The sequence below is a fragment of the Periophthalmus magnuspinnatus genome, chromosome 15, assembly GCF_009829125.3.
Source record: "Periophthalmus magnuspinnatus isolate fPerMag1 chromosome 15, fPerMag1.2.pri, whole genome shotgun sequence".
In the NCBI taxonomy this organism is placed as follows: Eukaryota; Metazoa; Chordata; class Actinopteri; order Gobiiformes; family Gobiidae; genus Periophthalmus; species Periophthalmus magnuspinnatus.
In genome coordinates this window covers 19,921,219-19,945,244 of record NC_047140.1, presented here as the reverse complement: position 1 = coordinate 19,945,244, position 24,026 = coordinate 19,921,219, and the positions used below count along the sequence as shown (strand labels likewise).

Here is a 24,026-nt window from a genome sequence, read left to right as displayed (position 1 = left end):
GTAAAAAATGATCCAAGGAAGAAAACGGTGGGGGCTGGTGACAGGTGACGCTTATAGATTCCTGTGTGACTTTTTGGAAGGCAGCTTTTATTTTTATTTATTTTATTGCACCTTTTATACAAACAGGAATTAGCATCACAAAATAAATTAAATTAAAAAGTGGAAATATAGCCATAAAACATGCTCCTGGTTCTGGCAAGTGTCAGGGTGTCAGTTTTCTGCACATTTGTCACATGTTTCTAAAGCTTTTTTTTTTTTTCTTTTAACAACCAATTCTTTTGAGACTCTCACCTGCTTCCTCACTATTTGTGCTTTCTAACTAAATCCTGTTCATAAACCCTTTTCAATCTCACCTGAGTTTGATTTCCTTTACCTCTTTTGCCACTCATCTATTCGATTTTTCTGGCCCGGCTCCTCTCACCTTCCTGAGTGGTAAACGACTGTCTCAAATAATACAGTTTGTTGAAGTTTGATTCAAGCCGACAGCGCAATGGAAATACACACACGCTTGGAAGAACAGTATTGCTTACTCCACTCTTTTGGCGTCAAATGAAATAGTACTTGATTTATAGAGCGATTAAACTTAAAGTGTATATGACAGGTTAGACTCTTTTCAGATATTTAACATAATTATATTTTATGAAAGCATTTGCCTGTAGTACACAAAGGAGTTTTAAGTCCTTTTAGAACATTGTGTTAGCTCATCAAAACCATACCTGGAGTTGTTTGGTTTCATTGACACATTTTTGAGTAATCCTTTATTATTAGTATATTAACATCTCCAAAACTCAAAAAGCTTTCTTCCAAATTGTGATGGAACTTTTTCAGTTAACAGCCACCTTTTACCTTTTGTTCAGTAGAGGTAGGTAATTCCAGGGCTGAAATGTGTTCTAGTGAAGGTGTGCGCACTTCCTGTATTATCCCGTAACATCACGAGGTGGAACAAAGTGTTTTCTTTTTGACGGAAGAACTCAGCCTAAATATGCAGACTTTGTTCGTTAAACGTGTAAATATAACAAAACACTACTCTGTTTTTGATGGGGAAGCAACATTATGACAAAGAAAATTGCATAATATTTTGGTTACGTTTATAATTTTTACTTCCTAATTGGACACAGACGGCAGATATGACAATATAGAGGCAATACCATAACTGTTACCTAGCAAACGTAATGTTAGTAACAAGTGCGAAAGCCTGTCTAAATTACACAATAGTAATGATTAGACAAATAAAAAATATTTTGGAAAATGAAAGTTTAAACTGCCAGAAAAATATGTTCTTTGTGTGTTAATTGTCCCTGTGGATAGATGTTCATAGACGATATTCCTTATTAGAAGTCACTGCTACTTCCTGTATTTTTGAACTTATCTTCTCAACTTTTTTTCTGATAAATTACCACTTAAGGTACAGATAAGACTATAATAAATATTGACTATCCCACCAAACTAAGTAATAATTAAAAAAACATGAAAACCTGTCATATGCACTTTAAGTATTTTTGACAGCCTGTCCAGCTTGTAATGATGCCAGGACATTTATCTTGAAGTTGTTGCCAGTTCCTAAATAATGAGGGGGTGTCATTGTTTTGATGGCGTTGTGGATTAGCCTTAGCATCATATGTCCTCTGTCTGCTTCAGCCTGTCGTAGCTCAGTTGGTGTTCCTCCAATATTGACGGTAGCATCGCTAATAGCCAGATACGAGCTTTAAACTGTCCGATAACACTCCATCAAGGTCTGACAGCAACCTGGCATCACAACACATGCTCTAAAATGACTACTTTGTATTATAAACTTCACACAACAAACAACAGCTGCCCCACTTAAAACTTTCTATCTCTCTATGGAGTTTGTCCTGTCAGAAAGGTGTAAAATAAAAGGCAAAATGTTGTTCTAATAACCAAAATGTCTGACCACCCACAGGCCACCGATGATGACTCTCCACCAAACAACTTCTTGACGTACACCATGACTTCAATCTCAGCTTTTCCCAGTTACTTCAGCATCATCATGGTGGAGGGCTTTGCAGGTAAAGTTTCACAATAATGAACACAGTTTTGGAGTGGCAGGACATAACTCTGTGAACTAACTCTGAAAACAAATCTTGGAACATTTAACTTTGCTTTGCCATATTTAACTTGTAGTGTAGTAGGGCTGCACAGTATATCAAAACCGAATCAAAATCACAATTTGAGTTGGCACAATTAGGAAATTGCAAAGACTGCAATTATTTTGATAATTGAATGTCTTATTTCTAGAAAAAGTCTTGTTGTACCTGTTGTTTAGACTGTTACAAACATGTTCTGAAAAGCATGGCATTCTGTTTAACATCAACCTGCCGAGGGACTGAAGATGGAAATTAGCACGTTGGCTGTAATTTTTACATATTTACATTTTTAAACAATCATTAATATATGCTGTCCCTTTACAAATAAATAAAATAAGAAAAACATAAAAATACCAAAATAAATTCAGATTCCAGTTTTCTCTCAGATGTTAATGTTTACAATCTGCAACAGAATCCTACTTTTTTTTTTTTTTTTTTTTACATAAATTTCAAGTCTAATCACAATTTCAGTACTTGTCAGAAATATTGCCAACATTTTGCCTAAATTGTGCAGTGTAGGATTGTAGACATATGCATATAAACGTGTTAAGGTGGCAAGCTCATCTGTATAATGTAAAATGCAAATATGCTGAGTATTTCTACTGAAAAACGCCTTTTGTACGATGAGCAAAACAGTAGCTTCTATGAATTTTAAACTGATCGAAACTGTAGGGAAGCAACTATCTGCGATGATTGTTTTGTCCATTTTTAGGTAGATTTTCAGACAAATACACTGTTGAAGCAATTCATGCCTGTGTAACTACCCCAAACTGTTGTTTCTCTATCATGGTTCAACATCAGAGTGAGACGAGGAACTAAGTGGATGTGGCTAAAAGTTCAAGCCTTGTTCCTCACTCACAGTTCAAAATTTAGTACAGGACCTTGAATGTGTTTTTGAAAATGTATTTATTTTGACGATTGTACTTCTGTTGTTTCATACTAGCACTGATCTAAATAGGCAAAAGAGCTTTAATTGGCACTTTTTCTGAATTCAAATATTAATCACACTAAATCACAAGTAGATGAAATAAATTATAGAAAAAAATACAGAAATCTCTGGCCTCTCATAGAAACAAATCATTCTATTAAAAAAACGCCTTATTTGTTTTGGTCATTTCTGGTTGCTCCGTGAGATTAGTCACATGCTCTGCCATTAACACAGAGTAATACTTGTGAGACTGCTAAAATTGCCAAAACCTTGGAAAATTACTTAGAACAACTTATACTTTCTATAAAAGCAAGAAACTCAATTAGAGATGTTTTAGCGGCATTTCAAGGATACAGTAAATAGAAGGAAAAAGGGCTTAATGGAGATACGTTTTTTGTGCATGAACTAAATTAATTTCTTGACTTTCAAAATATCTGTATATGTTTATTTCTGTTGCAGTGATCAGTGTGATGAAGCCTCTGGACTATGAGCGGATTCCAGGTGGAGTCATTCACATCACAGTCATGGCCAAAGATGGAGGAAACCCGCCCCTCAACAGCTCCGTCTTGGTCGTCGTGGAAGTAATTGTGAGTACTGAACAATAGTACTGAAATACACATGAAGTACAAATACATCATGGCTAGTAGGAGTGGGTACTGTGACCAATCGCAATCGCGTGTGAACAGATGTGCAATATAAACTATGGCATTAAATTTAGCAAGCTCCGTAGAAACAAGCACTTGGTACCAACAAGCCAAGTTACAGGTCAGATCTGTGTCTTTTGAGCAATTAAAACATCTGTAATGAAAAAATCCAAGCTATATAGGACTACATTTAAACATGGAACATAGCAGGGAAAACACATTTATGTACAAAAGCAGATTGCAGAACTTTCATCTGAAAAGTTGCATAACGCACCTTGAGTTAAGAATACTATATTACCTATATGAACAGTTATATGTTTTAAAAGGATATATGTCGTAAAATGCAGTTTTGATTGACACGAGAACACATCTTACTGTACTTTTACATCTTTACTCACATCAGTAATATCCTCTGCTTCATATAATATAAATACCCTGTACCATATGTCTCTGTCTTCACCTTGCACAGTTTTGAGCATTTCCTCCACTAGCCTGAGCTATTATGAGTGCCTTGTGATCCATGTCTTAGCACAGCTTTGTTTGCAGATTTATCACACTCTGGGCTGATATCTGCACTTGCCGCTCGCTTGCTTTTGTCAGCCTTATCACCAAATGTCTTATTTTAACTCCTGTGTAAAGTCAGGGCAGTTTGTGACACAGAGACACCGGTTCAGACTCATTTTAGGCTTGGACTATTAGTAAGTGAAAAGAAGTGAAACCAGCTGAAGAAAATGTAACCAGTACTCTTACAGTTAAAAAAAAAATTACCACAATCACATTATTATTTATTTTGTGGTTGTAGTGGTAAGGGAACAGTAGAAAAAGGCTGGTAAAGATTAGTAAAATATAGAACATTAACTATTCCTTCTTTTGTTCTAAACTAAATATTACACCTGAATACCTAAGTATGTGACTATTTTTTATTAGGTAACAGAGACGCCGTACATTTTCTTGTGTAAACATTAATCTTATAATGTTATCATCTTTGCAATATAAGAAACGTCTTTGTACAAATAATGGCATGAGCTGGTGGTCCCATGACCCACTGTTTCATATTTACTTCACATTTTTCAATTTTTCTGCTGCTATCTGATCTACTCATGATTAAATTCAAGTGTCCAGGGTTTACACACTATAAGGACATATGCAGTTAGTTTACATGTAAAACTGTCTTGAGTCAGATGTGTCACACTGAAGCTTGTTTCAAATCATATATTTTTGGGTGATGTATAAATATGATTGTTTATTTTTTGTTCCAGTGTAAGTAGAAGACATTTTGGGCAGAGACAATATACTGTATGGGGGAAAACACAAAATTTACTCATTTACTAAATAAAGTTAGGTACTCCAGCTTGAACTCAAATTATTGAGGGCAGTATAATCTAGTAAAAGTTATGGCATGTAAAAACTATCCAAGTACAATGCCAGTGTTATGAAAAGTTACTTGTAAATGTAACTCATCATGCAATCCAGAAGCCTCAAAATCAGCATCCAATTATGATGTACTTGGCAGGCATTTTGTTATGGTGACTTCAGAAGGGAAAAGATGTTCAGAAGATACTGTATCAAACATGCAAAGAAACATAAGGAATGAATGTCCAGGGCTGTTGAAACTTAGCAAAATATTGAAGAAAACCACCAAAGTAATACATGGGTTATTTGCAGTCTGTACACCAGCAGTAGAATCCTCTTAGCACTATTCACGCACACTGCAGCCTATACATCTCCATTACATTAAATATCACACTTTATTATGATAAACCAGCAGCAGTGTAAACCTGAGGCATAATTTTAATATTGTAAGTAAATAAAATAGTGTTGTTAATATGTATCGCTTACTCAAAATATGAAATATACCAGTTATAGTCATACATTATTGAATAGGTTAAATGCAGTATTCTCAGTTTTGTTTAAGAAAACCTGCCATATGTAAATTCTCTGGAATGTTTCACAGTGTGGCATTAAACTGAACACTTGATATAGGTTTAATGCTATATTGTGGAACATCACAGCTCCACGGAGACAAGCAGGCTATTTTGATACAGCCTTGTGTGCGTCCAAATAGTTTAAATAAGTTTTTAGCATTTTAACACTTTATATTTGTGTATTTTCCTTGGGTCATTTTATATGGGATAAGTAAACATTTTTGCTTTGTTTATAAGAGATTTCCTACATTACTGTCAATTGTATTTTTATTTTTTTTTCTGCTGTTGGGCTTCACATTTTATTGAACTGTAAGATTTGCACAGTTTGTATTTCGTCTCAGTTTAAATGTGCACCTTTAATCTCTATTGACATTAGTAGACTGTTGACCTTTTCTGTGACAATGCAAATACTACAAAAACACAAGCAGTAATGAGGAGCCAGATTACACAAACAGTAGACCTATGTCCCCTGTTATCTGCCCATTATACTCCTAGCACACTATTCATCAACGAGACACAGCACAACGCACAATGAATGCATCCTGCTGGGGTATTTCGGGCCCATATATATCTATCTATATCCCACTTTAGGGAGTAATATCGTGTAAAAGAATGAGTTGTATGCTGAAACACAGAGGCCGAGAGGGAGACATGTGCCTTCTTTGCTGTCCGCCATATTGTTATAAGTGGCTCCGCAGGGGTTTATCAGTCTCCAACAGTGTTACAGAGACACAAAAGCCTTGCACCAGTGTAAAACCAGAGAGATAATAGGCACTGACTGGTGTTTAAGTGCTAACGTGTCACAGCGCAAGCACAGTGGGGATCAGTGAACAACCACACAACCAGATGAGTGGGAGGTGAATGTGAAAAGCCAATGCAGAAGGATGCTTTAAAATACATTGTGTGGTAATTCACTTGAGTCCTTTTGGGGCTTGTTGACTATTACTGTTAAAATATTTTGGGATTTGTCAAGGGGTGGGCGGTCTTGGCAAAAATATCATTTTTTGGGGGGTGAATATCCCAATAATGAAATAGAGAAGATATTTTGACAATTCAACCAAACTGTGCACAAACTTGCATTTCAAATTGAGTATCAGACCAAATGGACCATAAAATTACCCACAAAAGTGCTGAAATATAACTTTAAACCCATGTGTGAATGATTACAGCATTAGTTTATTTCATTTTATTTTCAATCAGCTTTTTATGCAGCATTTTAAACAGTTAAAAAAAAAATTATATTATAAACAATGTAAGCTGGGAACACCTTGGGGTCTAAGTTGAGGAAAGTTTGGGAATCTCTGCTTTTAGACTGCTGTCCTCATAACCCGACCTGGATAAGTGGAAGAAAATGGATGGATGGACAGAATATAGCCCATATTAAGATTTTGCATATTTTCTGAGCCACACTGACAATATTATGGATGAGTCAATATATATCCCACTTCTAGAGTTGACCCATCATTATGTCAGTAAATGTATTTTGGTCAGTTATTGTGTTTATTGGGTTTTTAGGAAGATAGTATTTTATAAGGGGTAATGCACTTTAGGACCATCTTATGCTACAGCATCACCGAATGTAAAAGACAAATGCTTATTCCCTCCACAAGGGGAATTAAAGCAACAAATGTTTCACTTGAATGAAACGACAATCCCCACCTACTTTCGCTAGATGGATAAGAGATGTTATGTATTTTTTTGAAATTGGAAAAAATTAGATACACTTTAAAGAGAACTACACAGCAATTTTTAGAGACCTGGACTCCATTTTTGAATTATTTTGAGGGGCTACAAACACTGACTGATTTTACCTGTACATTTGTTTTTGTTTTTCTTGGGTTTTTTTCAGTTTTTATATTTATTTTTTTATTTATTTATTTTTAGTTTATTATTATTATTATTATTATTATTATTATTATTATTATTATTATTATTAGTACTATTACTGATATTATTGTTTATTTAATTTATCTATGCATTTATTTTCAGTTGTATATATTTCATGCTTGCTTTGTATATTTGCAATACCATTATTTCTATAGTACAATAATTATATGAATGTAAATCTCTTGTTAACTCCTGAAAATTATGTTGTATTGAATGTATGATGTAAGGGTATGTCTTGGTCAGATGTACTTGAACATTGTACTGGAACATTATTTTGCAGATAATCAAGAAATAAAAAAAATAAAAAAAAGTTTTACTTGAATGTTGCTTTGTCGGTAAATAGATATATATTTACTCCCATATTCAATAATGAGTTATACATTTTAAATTTAGAAGACCACTCATGCCATCCAACAGGTCATAAGAAAACAACGTGTCTTATATTTCTCAACCACATAGAAAGCATATGGGAGCTTAAATAGAGGTGTATAAATCTAACAATGTAGCACCCATAGGAGACCATTATCTTCGACACATTTGCATATCACTTACTACTGTTGTTGTTTATTTTGTTTTTAGGATGAAAACGACAACCCACCTACCTTCAGCGAACCATCCTACATTGTGAGAATCCCTGAAAACATTAACGCTGGTGAGTCATTCTGTACTTATCAGGGTTATGGTTAAGTTTCTACATTGCATTTTCAACAACAAACCTGCAATTTATATACACTCCAAACTCATTGTAGAGCCCATAAATCACTCTTTATACTTTACGACAAAAAGAAATGGCTTCTTTGGGGGTTATTTCTCTGTATTATTCCTTCCTACTGCTCGACTTGTTTTGGTTTTGCATAATGTTTTTAACTGCACAGCCACAGAATGCAGATCCAGCAACTACAAAGCAAAAACTGGCACTTGTATTCATTCTTATGCATTCGGAAACTCTTTTATCCCAAACAATAGATTAATTTCAACGCTCTGGAGGAAAATTACATATTTGACCGCCCTGTTCCTTTTGGAGATCCGACAGCGCTGGCCAGTTAAAATGTCTCGCACAGAAAAGGCTGAGCGGCTTGGACCTTAGCTGGGTTTAGGAGGAGGCTATGGGGACAGAGGGATCCGGGCTGCAGGGCTTAGCTTTGGGCTAGCTCTCTTAGCTGCTCTCTTTAGCCTGTCATATCTTGCTGTCTCTGCGCCTGCTTGGATATTGATCAGCGCTGTGCCAAGAAGAGGCTGTGCCAAACAAGCTGATAATCCACTAATCCGTAAACCCACTCGCTGCAATGCCATCAGAGCTGCAGTGGACGGGGGCGGTGAAGAAATTAGCCTGATATGTTTTAGTTCGTCTGTGCCATGTCTCCTGCTCCCTGTCTTTCATATAAAGCTGTGGAAAATATGACAGTTTTTGGACATTGCTATATTTGTCTAAATTAAATGCTAAGGAATTATAATCGGTTGTTTAAACAATCACATAAAACATTATTTCTACTATTGCACTGTTCATTTTCCTCTCATTTCTGGCGAATGCCTGTTAAATGTTGTTCTTTTCCACTTGTAACGTCTGTTGTTTGCGCTCAAAGTCTGTTATCCTATTCAAATACTTTAAGTAGTAACTACTTAATTAATAACTTAACCTGCAGTGAATTGGCCTGTCTTGACTATGGTTATTCATAATGATTTAACACTAAGTTACTCATTTACTAATCATTTGTCTGTGCACATTTAAGTAGCAAAAGTAGAATAGCAGACAGAAAGCTGAAAACACAAACTTTCGGTATAACCTTTTTAAGGTGAAATCCCTGCACTGTTGTGAACATCTGTACCATACTTCAACTTGAGCCTCATTAAAAAGAAAAGTATTTAAAAGCTGTATTATTAATTATTGATTGGTAACACTTTGTATCTATGGTTATTGTTCTGTCGCTCTCTCTCTGTTGGATGAGACTCCTTGTCGGCTGGAGTCAAATGTTGTGAATTGGTGACTTTGAATTGTTATTATTGACTTATGCAAGATGGAGTCATAAACTAGCCTTATGTCTAACTGTCTAATTGACCATTTCCATAGCTACTAATTTAGGCTTTGGAACGTCCTATCTAGATAATGATTACGCATTTGAATTAAACTAAGTAATGTGCCATTTTTTACTCTAATCCAAATCCAATCGAAATTAGAGATAATGGTCATTTTGCTTTGTGTTTTTCCATTTTCTGTGTCTCATGGCCCAGTCTTTCCGTTGTTTTTTTTGTTTTTTTTCTTCTCACAGTGGAAATTGTAACTTGCAGTGTAATACACTGCCTGGCCAAAAAAAAGTTGCCACCTGGTACCTAACTAAGTAAATAGGTCTGAGCCTCCTACAGTTGGTCAGGTCTAGGTTCAGCAACAGTTTGTGCTGAAAGAATGAGGTCAGCTGACACCTGAATATACTGAATGATCAGGTTATTCCATCAATGGATTATTTCTTCCCTGATGGCACGGGCATATTCCAAGATGACAATGCCAGGATTCATCAGACTCAAATTGTGAAAGAGTGGAAATAAATCTTGTGACATTGCAGAAGCTTATCGAAACAATGCCATAGCGAATGTGTGCTGTAATCAAAGCTAAAGGTGGTCCAACGGAATATTAGAGTGTGTGACCTTTTTCTTTTGATGCCATTTTTTTTTTTTTTTTTTTGGCCAATCAGTGTATTTTATAGATGTGAGACAGAGTTAGTACTGTTGTGGACTTTGGTATGGTACTTAATCCTCAACCATTTTTCTGATTGTAGTAATATCATTTGATTATTCTAGAAAATCTAGAAAATGTGCCAACATGTTTATATACAGTATTCAGATTGGGATTGGGATAGTCCCTTCATCCCAATCCCAATCTGAAGGTAAAATTTAAGATGCCTTGTATTTTTCCTTTTTTTCTTTCTCTTACGGCTCAGTCTCAGTCATTCGTTCATTTTGTTCTTCTCACAGTGTAAGTTGTAACTTTCGCCCCCTCTCCCCATTGCCATAGTTACTGTTTTAGGCTTTAGAATCTGCTCTCTCTATTGTATAATGAGTAAACAGCAGATTTAACTCATCCAAATCCAGATAATAACGATAGAAAGATAGAAAGATAGATGGATAGATAGATAGATGAGTTTTTTTTCCCCCTTTCTCTTTAGGTTCAGTCTCTCAGTCGTTCATTTCTTTCTTCTCATAATGAAAGTTGTAACTTTCTCCCACCCTCTCTCTCTCCCTCCTTCTGTTCCCCCTCTCTTTTTCCCTCTCCCCCTTTCTCTCCCTCCTCTCTCTTCCCCTCTTTTTCCCTCTCACTCAGGGGCGACGGTGCTGCTGGTGAATGCGACTGATTTGGACGCCTCGAGGGAGTTTGGCCAGGCCTCACTCATCTACTCCCTGGAGGGCTCCACTCAGTTTCGTCTCAACTCTCGCTCAGGTCTGTGGAGCTGTGAGCCGCTATGGAAATGCACAGGCCAAGATACATACGCATATTTGAACGTATCTTTGTCATTATTGGATAGACTTCGGTAGGATTGTGCTAAACTGGTATATTGTAGTGTATTGTTCCCTCTAGGTATATGAACACCCTCTTTTTATGAATATTTTTTAATATCTGAAACGGATGCAAACCAGTTATAAGAAAAAGAACATTAGTAAAGACCAAAATTAACAGTGTTTACATTTTAATTGTGGTCTAAAAAAAATCTAACTTTCTGCCTTATATAATACTTATTTTGTCATACTCTCTTTCATACACTCTTTATCTCCATGAAGATAAGCAGGTTATTGGTTATTGCTTTGCTTGGAATGTTCCACAGCATGGCATTAAACTAATCTAGCCCTACAGACAAGAGTAGGGCAAGTTACAGGTCAGATCTGTGGAGAGGTGACTCAGCTCATAGTAAAAAATAAATGTCTTTCAGTCTATTTGTGAGTGCCCTCAGAACTCCTATAATTGATAAGAAGGATAAGTTTAATGCCATACTGTGGATCATTCAAGGCAAAGCAATAAGATGTCTGTGGAGATGAGCAGATTGAAGACCCCCCCTCCCCATGTGAAAAGTTACATAGTGCACATTTTAATTAACTAACCCAACCAGACGAGGGAACTGGCAAATGTGCAAAATGATGTGTAATATGAGTCACTCCCTAAGATGAGATTGATGGAAAGTGTTGCACCATGAAGGATAACAACTATTAAACTTATATACATTTAAAAAAGATAATACCTTAACATTAATAAGAGGCAGTTTATTTGTCAAAAATAGCAGATTAATAGTATTTTCTGATTATATATTTTGTTAGGTGAGATTACGACGACTGCCCTCCTGGACCGTGAGTTAAAGGCGGAGTATATTCTGATCGTGCGGGCGGTGGATGGAGGAGTTGGACCTCAGCAGAAAACAGGCATCGCCACGGTAACCCCCTCTCATCTGTCAGTCATCAGTGTTTGGCCTGTCTAGTCTAATTAGCATCTCTCCGCTAACGACTGTGCTTCAGTAGGAAATTATATGGCCAAACAAATATAGAATATGTTACACAACTATGTGCTGGGAATTTCTTTACATAGTCTACATCCATATATATTCCATTCCATGAACTGTTTTGTACAATGCTTGATTTTAACTGCAAATGAGACACTACACAATTGCAAGGGAATTAAACTGGGTTGCCCACTAACCAGATGTCGGCTGGTTAAATCCCCCTCAGATGCACACTGCTTTTGTATACTGCAAGACACAAGGCATCTGACATAAAAAAAAACTGGTTAATGATTCTGTTGATGCATGTACGTATAAAATATTTCTCTTCGTCTTTATGCAGGTAAATATTACAGTGTTGGACATAAATGACAACGCACCCAAGTGGCCAGATGAGCCGTACTACGCCAACGTGGTGGAAAAGAGTCCAATAAACACTGACGTTATATCGGTAAGTCGACTTAAAAATATGTAATTAATACAGTAATAGGGTTTGTCTAATGTCAAAAGTTTCAAATTTAATTAAGATTGCTAAAATTATATGCAGGATTTATAATGATCACCATTTTAAAGCTGGCATAGAAATGAACCGATTTCAAGTAGTCCATGAAGGTTAAATCTATATGGCTTCTCATCTACCATCTCCGCTCATTTGACATAATTGCATAGGTCATCGCAAAGTAAACACAGTAATTTTATCCCAAACTCTCTTATTGTCCTGCTGGTGTCTTTTGTTGGGTGTTGTTGTTAATTAAGCCTTGATTGTCCATTAATTAAGGAGATGTCAGTGAGTCTAATTAAGGGAGTCCAATTGCTAATTAAAATGTAGCCCGCAGTCATATGCATAGACAATTATTCAGCTTCCAGCCAGAAAAGGAAGGAAGAGCACATTTTAAGAAACTCAATGCAGAAATTGTAAAGGAGAGAAAGAGGGAAGGGAGGAGGTGTTAATAGGTGCTAAATATTAGGACGGTTTCAATCTGTGCTATCTTAAGAGGTCCTCCATGCTACAGCCAATGCATGTGTTAGTAATGCATAGTGATTGTGATATTTCATAGGGTACTAGATTACTTGCCTTTAGTCGTCATAGAGCATGGTGTTCCTTAGCACAAAGTTGGAAATTTTAAAACCATGTCTTACAAAGAAAGAAAAAAACTTCTCCCAATTTTCTCAATCCTTTCAAGAACTTTTTTCTAGATTTCTGGTAATACGCTGAAAGAAGTCATAGTGATCTAGAGAGGATTGTTATGTTAATATAAATAATAGGTGGGCAGTCATTTAAAATATGACATAATAATAATAACATAATAGTTGTTTTATGTATTTATTTGTTTTATTTAGGACATGTGTTAGCAGGCTGCTTCAACATAAATATGCCATAATTAGCCCAAAAGCTACTAATTTCATTTGTTGACCTAAGGCAGATAAAAAACACTGAATTAGACAATTACAGACAGATCACTTGACATTATAAGACATTTAACCTTAAACCTAAAAGACAACACATCTGACATTACAAAGAGAGACTATTTACAGTAAAACCAGCAAAAAAAAAGATAAAATCATTTACGGTGCCTGTTATGATAAAATACGTTGAAGCACGATGTATTGCTACAGAGAAATATTGCGATGAACGATCGTATTGAAACTACTTAATGCCACTGACACAAAGCAAACCAGTAAACCAGTTTTAAATATATAGAGTATCATTAATAGCAGAATTAACTCACAATTAGTGATAGAAGTTATTTATTTAACCCTCTACAGCTCACTACAGTTATTATATAAAAATGGCAAAAAATCTCCCCACTATTACAAATAAATTATACACATGATAAATATTGATCTCCAGCTTTCATATATTGAACTATAAGTTTATATAGTAAATATTGTGACAGGCCTATGCATGACAGGTTTGTTTTCAACCAATTTCTAAGAACTTTGAAATAGAAAGTTTTAAAATGCAATAATAATGACAGATTTCATACTTTTCATTCCAAGGAATCCCAGAGTTCTACAGAGAAGATGTAATTATTCGCTAAAACGTCTACAATAGTTAAATAGTATATCAATAATAGTATGTCAATGATCATGAGAAAAAAAGTTAAAATATGCAAAGGAGCCGATTCAAAATAAAATAAAGCTTCTATTTAAGAAGAAAATTTTTCTGCAATACTGGAACCTCAACGATGACATAAGATGTATAATTTTTTGTCAGTATTGCCCAGCCTTTCCTGTGCTAAACATTGTGGTAGTTTTGGACTGTTTTAGTTTTCAGAGCTCCTCCATGGTGCAGCCAGATGCATATACACTTAAGTAATGCATAGTGATTGTGACCGTTCACCCCCAGTGCACAGACACTAGATGCCCCCCTTGGACCAGTTTTTCAATAAATTGGCCCACCCAGCCTTGCAGACCTGTAATTGCCCAAAGTCTAGCCCCGGTCCTGTCCTGTGTTTCCATGGAGACAAGAGGCAACCCGCTGTGTCCTACCTGGAGCTGTCCAGTGAGCCGGTGAATTTGTTTGCCGTGCCCGGAGCAGAGATCAGCCCTCTCAAATCTCCAAGCTCCTCCACCCCACTGCAGGCATTTCCATTGTACACACACAAGTCTACTCTGTCTGTAACAATTCAGGACAGAATATTTTTAAGATCCCAATAGAAAAAAAAAATAATAACATGACTTTAAAGTGGGGGTGTTATGCAAAATTGACTTTTTGGCAGTTTCTACCATGTTATAATGCCCTCATCAAAACATGCCTGAAGAGGTTTTCATCCATGCATGTTTGAATAATTTTGCAATTTTTCCCAAGTACTATTCAATCCCTCCTTACGGTTAACAGTGCGATCCTGTACTGTCATAGCTATTAACAATTTAAATCAAAATAATAATATAATAATAATAATCTTTTGTATTGAGAAAACTCTTAAAAATTTTGAAAATAACAGGAAGCTGAAACCCATGAATTAAAATCCAAATCACTTCCTGCTGGGGGCAGTTAATTATTATATTTATGTAGTTATTTGGAGGGAGAAAGTCAAGTAACAAAAGCCAAGAATTTCAGGTAGGACTAGTTCATTTAGTAAACATTCTTTGAATTGAAACTACTGGCATGACATGTAAACTGCCATTGTGTCCTTGGGCAAAACACTCCATCCACTCACCTTGTCTTATAGTTTAACCATCACCAAATGTGACTCAGGAAAGAATGTTTTTCCTTAGTCTGAGCAGACCGGTAACAAGTACTTAAGCCTAACTCCGAACTAGACCGCAACCTGACTTTTTTTTTTGTTTACCCCTGTTTTATTTTGGGATATTCCTGAATACATACAAGGTATCTAATAAATAAATATGTTTTCCTTGACCCTGACTAACCTTTCTTGAAAATTTCCTCCAAATGTAGGCTCCACATTTTGTTGGTGTTACTTTTCTAAAAACAAACACAGCTGGCTACATCGTTGACACAAATTATTACTTGTAGTAGTCTTCTCAAAATACGAACATTTCAAAATTGATTTTGATTCTAAGGAAAAATAATACTCTGATACAAAACACTCTTTATTTAGACAGTAGACTGCCATTTTTAACACAACAATAATATATCCTGAGTGATATCCCTCTGTATTTTACAGAGGGATATCAGTCTGGTCCCCACATCCTCGTGTCTTAAGCCCGACCAAACATGATTGTGTAGTAATCCAATTGTTTTCTTTTTTTTAACTGAAGGAGCTCATTAGTCTATCATTTACAAACAAATCAAATTTCTCTCATCTCAGATTAAAAAAGTTTAGTGCTTCACATAGATTTTGCAAAAATTTGCTTGTGATATATATATTTCCTTTATTTTTTTCTTGTAAGCAGCCATATTTGTTTTCATATGGAAGAACCTTTCTATTCTAGTTCTACCCCGACTATTCTAAAACTATTCAGGAAACTTTCTGTTCCGTCCTAATTATATGATTCATTTCAGTATTGATTCTTGTTCAAATAAGTATCTAGTTTCGATAATAGTATTAATATCATTCAACATGTAGTAGTATGCATGATACTTGATTTAAGCTAAGAAAAATATGCATTACATGGCTGGTCAATTCTCCAGACTAGCTTCACAAGCGCCTAAGTACCTCCAAGCAACTGCAGGCTACTTCACTACACTACACTGTCTATAATATAGGATCCGTTTAGTCAATAGTTCCTTTGCTTTAGGCCACTGTTCAATAGAAAAAGCTTGATATATTTTCCCTCCATCTTTTAATGTGCTCTGTTCTGTAGCTAGCATTGATTATTTGGTCTGTCTTTGGTGGGACTTCTTATATCACATACCTTTGTCTTTGCGATCAATGCGCCCGCTAGACTTCTGCCTAACATGTCCCTTAATTTTTAAATACCTGCAAAACCTTTGTTCCTCTAATGACCAATTAAGCAGTTTCCAGCAATTTTCAGTCAGCCAGATGAATAATTGATCAGCTCTTTAAAAATCTGCCTGTGTTTTAGCCGAGCTGGAGGCCTCATACATTCGTTATCCATCGGCACTTTGTGACAGAGGAGAGACAGGGCCATTTTTCTCTCTGTCTGATGGATACGAGAGTGACTTTAGAACGAGCGCCATGACGATGCTGAGGGCTGGGACTGGACTGCTGACTTCACACTTAACCATTACTCTATATATTCTATTAGCTGCTACTTATCACTGTTATAACTATGTTTCTCAGCTGCACTTGCAGATATATGTATTTACCAGAGTTGCAAAGTTTATCGTAATAGAATCCAAATTGGAAAACAACAGATATCTGGTCAAAGGTCTGTTTGCTCTGAAGTTTGGTTCTCTTGAATTCATTTTCTAAAGCAATGTGCCCTTACACGCATTAGATTAAACATGTAATTAATTATCAAATGTAAGACTTTAGAACAAGAGGCATGACGACACTGAGGGCTGGGACTAGACTGATGACTTTACACTTAACCACTTACTGTGCTGTATTGTCCTAATTATCACTGTTAGAAGTACTTAACTTATTTGTATGGGCATTTATCAGGACCGCACAATTTATCAGAACTGAGTAAAATGTGTTGTTAAATTTCTCAAAAGCTACAATTTAAGTTATTTCCAAACTACAAATATCTGGTCAAAAACATAATTGCTAGCTCTGTGGTTCTCTGCAAAAATATTTTTTGAAAGCATGCTTAACTGTTACTAAAGGTGGCATAAATGTTTCGTGCAGGCATGGTTTGAACAGGAAATTACATGTTACATGCGTGTCTGACACTCCATCAAAACTGGGACTAAAAAATAGAACCTGTACTTGACCTTAACTAAACCTGGACTAGAACAGGACCAAACCAAGTCTATTTCAGGACCAAACTGGAACCAAAACAGTGCAAGTGTGAATAGGGATGGCTTGTAACATAGTAACATTGTGACTATTGAGTATATAGTGTGTGTGTGTGTGTGTGTGTGTGTGTGTGTATATGTATATAAACTTAAAGGGTGTAAAGTGGTATTTTTTTTGCACTTTTGTGGATAATGTCACAGGCATTTGTCTGATACTTAAACCTCAAAAAATCAAATCAAGGGGAAATTCAGATTATAGGTTTCTTCAAATCTTCATCTGGCAAATAATAATCTCAAATAATACATTAAAAACACATTAATGTTGGATTTACATGACATCATCTGAATATTGTTATCAGGATACTTACATAAAGATTCATTTTTGTCAATATTACCCACTCCTATTTCACTTCTTTTTTTTAATGTCCAGGTGCTCGCGTATGACCCTGACAATGGCGATAACGGGACAGTGGTGTACAGCATCAGTCCTGAAAACCCATTCTACACCATCAACAGGAACAATGGGAAGATCAGGACCAGTGGAGTCACCCTGGATCGTGAGAGCACCAACCCCCGAGACGCTGCCCTCATGAGGACAATTATCATATCTGCAGTCGACCGTAAGTACTGTGTGTTTAGGCAAAAAGGGGGATTACTCTGTTTCCACTGTGCAAATGTGCCAGAGTAATTGAAAAACTATATACACAGAGATTAAGCCTGACTACGGTATACTCACCTAATAAAATGCCTATTGTAGGGTGATGTCTTTCTATCATAATCAGACAAGTGGAAGAAGACATAGGAAACTGAAAATGTTAAAGGCAATGTTTCACAGTATGGCATTAAAAACCTATGTATGCCACTAGGACAAGTTACAAGTCTGTAGAAACACACCACTCAAAAATGCATGTGTTTTTAATATATTTTGGAACATAAAAATACCGTATTTGATACATGCAAGATAGGCAAGATTAATGTCGTATTGTGGAACATGCCTTGGAAAGCCATAACAACTCCATGAATCAAAATGACATAAGCAAGTGGCGATCCCTTCACCACAAAAGTTACACTGCAGCTCAAATGTGCACTATGTAACATTGGTGGTGGAGGTTCCCTCACCTGCTTCTCTCCATAGAAATGTTTGCTTTGCATTGTATGTTCTATAATATGACCGTCAGCACATCTGTTTCTATGGAGACAGGCATGGCACCAAAGGTCACAGATCCAGGTCAGATCTGTCAAGAGGCATGCCCGCTCACAGAAAAAAATGCATTATTTTCAAGGGATTTTTGGCAACATGTCTAAGGAAATAAATGTAAGATAGATATGTTTAATGCCGTACTGTGTAACATTCCAGGCAAAACAGTAACAGATGCATAGGAACAAGAACAATAACAAGAGAGACAAGCAGGTGATGGACCTTCTACCAGAAAAGTTACATACATTTAAATGAAATAGGTGTTCGATACTAACCACTGCAGATCAGAATAGCTTTTCAGATTCTCTTACTCAGTTTTCCAGACATCTCAAGTAAGTCTCAAATTGAGTTCTCAAATTCATCGTTATACCTAATAGTAGTAATTATTTACGGTTGGTGTATGAAACATAAGCTTAGAAATATGTTTTTCAAAGTGAGGAAGCTATCAGTCCTCACCTATTAGCTTCTTTCCCAACCCAATCCTACAAGTTTTACGTTGACCATGAAACTTTTTATTGCTCTAATAAACTCACTTGACCATGAGACAGATGCACTTATGTGTCCCTTTGTCGCCCTCTTTAGGTGGCACCCCTCCACTGCAGGCCACTTCAAGCACCACAGTTTTTGTCAATCTGCAGGATCTGAATGACAACGATCCCACGTTTCTCAACCTGCCTTTTGTGGCTGAAGTACCAGAGGGTCTGCCCATTGGATCCTCTGTTTATAAGGTAAAGGCACCGATATAAACATAGATGTAGATGTGGAATTATACTGTATTTTCATAAGATCAAACAAAAAGAACAGTCCACATAAGATGATGAAATGTATCATGTATTAGCTTCTAGATCCAGGATACAATACCACTCATAAAATCTGCACATTGAAATTTTGCTTGTTGAAGTTTTGATAAATTCAAATTGTGTATTATAGTATAAAGAAATAACACTTAACTTTACACATTTACTCTTCAAATTAAAGTCAGATCTCTCTAGAGCAGATCAACAATACAATTTCTACTGAAATTCAGTTATTTCTAATTGTCGGTGATATGGTTGGGACTTTTTAATCATGAAGTCCAAAGCCAATCCTCTGTGTTAGTAAAAAAATGTGGTTTGGAGCAGAGCACTTGTTCTTGGATATATGAATTAAGAGGTATTGATTGTCTTTTTTACGTTCATAAAATCAATACCGAAAGTCAATTTTATTTTGTTGTTGAAAAGAAAATACAATTTAATCAAAAAACAAAATATGATGATTCTTTTTTTGTCATATCACAAGCACACCAGAGTTGTAAATATGTCCCTCTTGTTTAGGTCCAAGTGGAGGACCCTGACGAGGACAGGAATGGTCTGATCACCATGGCGCTGCAGATGGGAATGCCACGGCTGGACTTTTTCTTAAACACAAGCACAGGAGTCCTGAGCTCCACTGCTGTACTGGACCGGGAGCAGATTGGACAGTACCAGCTTAGGATCATCGCTTATGATGCCGGAAAGTTCCCCCGCACCTCCACATCTACTCTCACTGTGTCAGGTGAGCAACAGCAGAAATCTGTTTCTTTTTTGACTGAATTTAAGTTTATATAGGCTACAGTGGTCTAGTGGAGTGATTGCCCACTGAGAAGGTAGCTGGTTTAAACCTTCCATCCATCCATTTTCTTCTGCTTTTGTCGGGTCATGGGAGCAGCACTTCCATTTCCTTCAGCTTCTCCGGTGGGACCCCAAGGCGTTCCCGCGCCACCCGAGAGACATAGTCCCTCCAGCGTATCCTGGGTTTTCCTCGGGGCCTCCTCCTGGTGGGGCATGCCTGGAACACCTCCCCAGGGAGGTGTCCAGGGGGCATCTGGAATAGATGCCCGAGCCACCTCAGCTGACTCCTCTCGAAGTGGAGGAGCAGCGGCTCTACTCCAAACTTTTCCCATGACTGAGCTCCTCACTCTATCTCTAAGGGAGCGCCAGCCACCCTGCAGCAGAAACCCATTTCGACCGCTTGTATCCATGATTTTGTCCTTTCAGTCATTACCCAAAGCTCATGACCATAGGTGAGGGTAGGAATGTAGACTGACTGGTAAATCAGGAGCTTTTTTCGGCTCCTTCTTCACCACAACCGTCCGATACAGCGACAGCATCACTGTGGACGCTGCACCGATCCACCTGTCAGTCTCACGCTCCATCCTTCCCACACTCGTGAACAAGACCCTGAGATACTTGAACTCCTCCACTTGAGGCAGGGACTTGGTTTACCTATAATGTTTTTGTGCCTGGGCAAGACACTTCAGCCGCACTGGGCTCTCCAGTCAATATAGCTGGTTGTGTTTCCGTCAGGGCATCCAGCAGAACAAGCTCACCAAATCCTGTCAGGTGATGACTTGGCTATGGAAATCTAAAGAAATCATATCGCAAATGTTGTTAGAATATATGAAAATGGGAAGGTAGACCTTTTTATGCCTACTCTTTTTGGGTATTGTTTTGTCTATAATTTACATCAGGTATAACAACTCAACTGCTAAATTAGATAATCATGGAAAATGTGCAAACCTCAGTTCTGCCATTTGGGTGTAAAATCTACATTTATAAATATAAATATACAGCTTTAGCAACGATGTGCCTAAAAATCTAATGAGATAACTCTGCATCTTATGACTTGCTTAAATATGTTTTTGTGAACACATCTTTCAGTGTCTGCATACCTCTGTTGTCTAATACATTTTACAAACATTTTAAACACAGTACAACATTTAACTTTATAACCATATGATAAATAATCACAAAAATTGTATTCACATTGTCAAACTATTACAAAAGTGTATAGAGATTGCTGTTATACCTGAATAGTTTATAGATATGCTTTGCCATTGTTTTTGTCCTCATGCGCACCTGTCATGTGTCCTCGCCCCTGTCTGCCCCTGTCTGTCCCTGTCCGTGTGTCAGTCCTGGATGTGAACGATGAGACGCCCACCTTCAACCCGCGCCTGTACAATGTTTCCCTGAAGGAGAGCGTCCCCCGGGACCACGTTGTCGCCCGCCTCCTCTGCACCGACAACGACACCGGGCTCAACGCCGAACTCAGCTACTTCATCACAGGTCAGACCATACAGTGGGGAGTCTGGTCCTAATTAAGGATGTTTATTTTCAGGAAATGAAGGGGCTATAGTTGTGTATGTTGGATTTGAAACAGAAAGTGTAAAAAAATAGACACATAGTATATATTTACCTATTATTCATATTGACAGAGACATTGAGCTTACATATTTGTCTTATGTTATTGTTTATCAGTGTGGTATTTTTTATGCTATTAAATTTTAAACAACAGTTGTATTGAGAGGTTGGCAGAGTATCCAGAAACATTGCTCAAATAATCAAGAAATGTCTCAAGCATAGAAAGATATATGGGAAAACTACTACTCAAGAAAGGGTAACTGAAGAAAATCTGAGTAATTTTAAGATAATTTAATTGGAAGAGTAAACATTAAATCTATAAAATCTGGTATTTCCAAAGGATAGAACATGAAATAGAAAAACTAAATCATATCTGAGGTTTGTTTTTTGGTCTTACACCTCTATATTTGCTTTACTTATTGCCATACAGTGTTCTGGATCATTTTATTCGAAGTATGTTAATTGCCTTTTGCAGGTGGTAACCAGGACGGTAAATTCAGCGTTGGCTTCAGAGATGGTATAGTCCGGACTGTGGTTGGCCTGGACAGAGAGACCCAGGCTTCATACACTCTGATTATTGAAGCTATTGGTGAGATTCTGATGAATATAAAGCTCATTCATTCTGTGTTTTGAGATTCATTTCACTGTCCACACCTTGTATTTATCATAATGGGTCTTGTTTGCTCATTTGTTTTGCCATCTTCAAAGCCCTGCTTGTTGCAGTGATAGAAACAACATTGTGCTTCTCATTTCAGAGTGATTTCAGAACATTGCTCAACTGCCTTTGTTCCTTTTAGAAAAGAAAGAACAAAAAGTCTGAGGTTTTCCTGTTTTGGAGGCGAAAGCGAGCTCGGATCGTGTATAAAACTGCGCGACGAGACAGAATTAGTGGCCCATTTTCCGCAGACAAAGACATCAACACTGTTTAGGGGATTGTCTCATTTTAAGCTACGACTTAATTTGGAAAATGCACCACAGTTTTATGATAATATGTAGCAGCACAGATGCCCATAATGCAATGACGATCTTTTTAAAATATATGTAAATGCAGAGTGCAGTTGTCAGACAAGTTTTATGCCATGTTTTATTCGCAATATGTCAAACACTGTAAAAGTTGAAATTAATTCGATGGACGAAACACATGAAGAAACACATTGGGAAAGAAAGGGAGAAAGAACTAGGTTAGTAAAGACAAAAAAAACATTGTTGCACTGAAAAAATTATTCATTTTTTTACTTTTTCTTATCCATTTTTTTAATCATTATTATTATTTTATTTGCAATGTTTATTGAACAAAACAACACAAAATGTATTTGCTGTGAAAATCATAATATTCACTGATTGTAACCTTTTTTCCCCTATTTACATTTTACATAGACTCATGTTCAGAAGCCCTTGTCTTAAGTCACATAATAATTACTGGTTACACTTTATAATAACCGTACCTTAATTAGCCTTAATACAGCATGAAAAAAGACTTGCTTTATAATGAACAAATAGTTTACTAATAATTGTTAGTTAGGCTTAGTAACTACTTAATTAATGGTTTAGAAATCAGGGTATTAATTAAAGGGAATGTACATGATTTTATAATTATTTTTTTTTAATCAAGTATTTGAGCAAAAATGGTCTTGCCCCAGTACAGATGCATTGTATAAGCAGCTCTTGAGGTCAAAATGAATGTGCTGCATGTTGTCTCCACTATCAGCCAATAAACTAATGCATTTTACTGGCTGATGATCAGAAAGTGCACTGTTTGCATGCTAGTTGTTAGCTTTACCATGATGGCAAAACTCTGCTATAACCTCTTTTTCTCATTTTTAAGATCCTAAAAATTAGGGACAATTCCTTTAGGTACTTACTAGGCCAATAAACAATTTGTTCATTATTAAGTAAGGCATGAATAACTGTAATTATTATAAAGTGGTACCTAATTAACCCAAATCATTTTAAAACTGTATTTTTCTCTCAAAGACAACGGTCCCGCTGGCAGCAGGAGGACGGGGACAGCCACAGTGTTTGTGGAGGTGCAGGACGTCAATGACAACAGACCCATCTTCCTCCAAAACAGCTACGAGACCAGTGTGCTCGAGACCGTGCCCGAAGGAACCAGCATCCTACAGGTACCAGTACAAAAGCACTATCACAACGGATACAAAATTAGACACAGATAAGTAATACAAAAAAGGTAGTTTGGCTCAGGATGCATGATTTGTGCTTATGCAGTAGCTCAAATATACAAATATACAAATAAACTACAAACTAAATGTAACTGAGTGCAAAAGTGTAGGCTTGTCACAATAACACATTTTGAACTGTATTATAGCTTAAGAAAATGAAAGAAACAATAATATTGAAACTAAATTATGCCACT

General features: G+C 36.6%; 1 protein-coding gene across 1 annotated transcript in view; it reads left to right on the top strand.

The window, feature by feature from the left end:
* The window catches only part of cdh23 (cadherin-related 23), a 246,948-nt gene that overhangs the window by 157,953 nt on the left and 64,969 nt on the right, over nucleotides 1-24,026 (top strand). Inside the window, exons 15-26 of the mRNA XM_055227160.1 lie at nucleotides 1,922-2,027; nucleotides 3,493-3,620; nucleotides 8,069-8,141; nucleotides 10,803-10,919; nucleotides 11,789-11,901; nucleotides 12,308-12,415; nucleotides 17,727-17,916; nucleotides 19,077-19,222; nucleotides 19,808-20,027; nucleotides 21,425-21,577; nucleotides 22,128-22,241; nucleotides 23,627-23,775. Coding sequence (XP_055083135.1) covers nucleotides 1,922-2,027; nucleotides 3,493-3,620; nucleotides 8,069-8,141; nucleotides 10,803-10,919; nucleotides 11,789-11,901; nucleotides 12,308-12,415; nucleotides 17,727-17,916; nucleotides 19,077-19,222; nucleotides 19,808-20,027; nucleotides 21,425-21,577; nucleotides 22,128-22,241; nucleotides 23,627-23,775 — 1,617 coding nt within the window. The remainder of the gene's footprint in view (nucleotides 1-1,921; nucleotides 2,028-3,492; nucleotides 3,621-8,068; nucleotides 8,142-10,802; nucleotides 10,920-11,788; nucleotides 11,902-12,307; nucleotides 12,416-17,726; nucleotides 17,917-19,076; nucleotides 19,223-19,807; nucleotides 20,028-21,424; nucleotides 21,578-22,127; nucleotides 22,242-23,626; nucleotides 23,776-24,026) is intronic.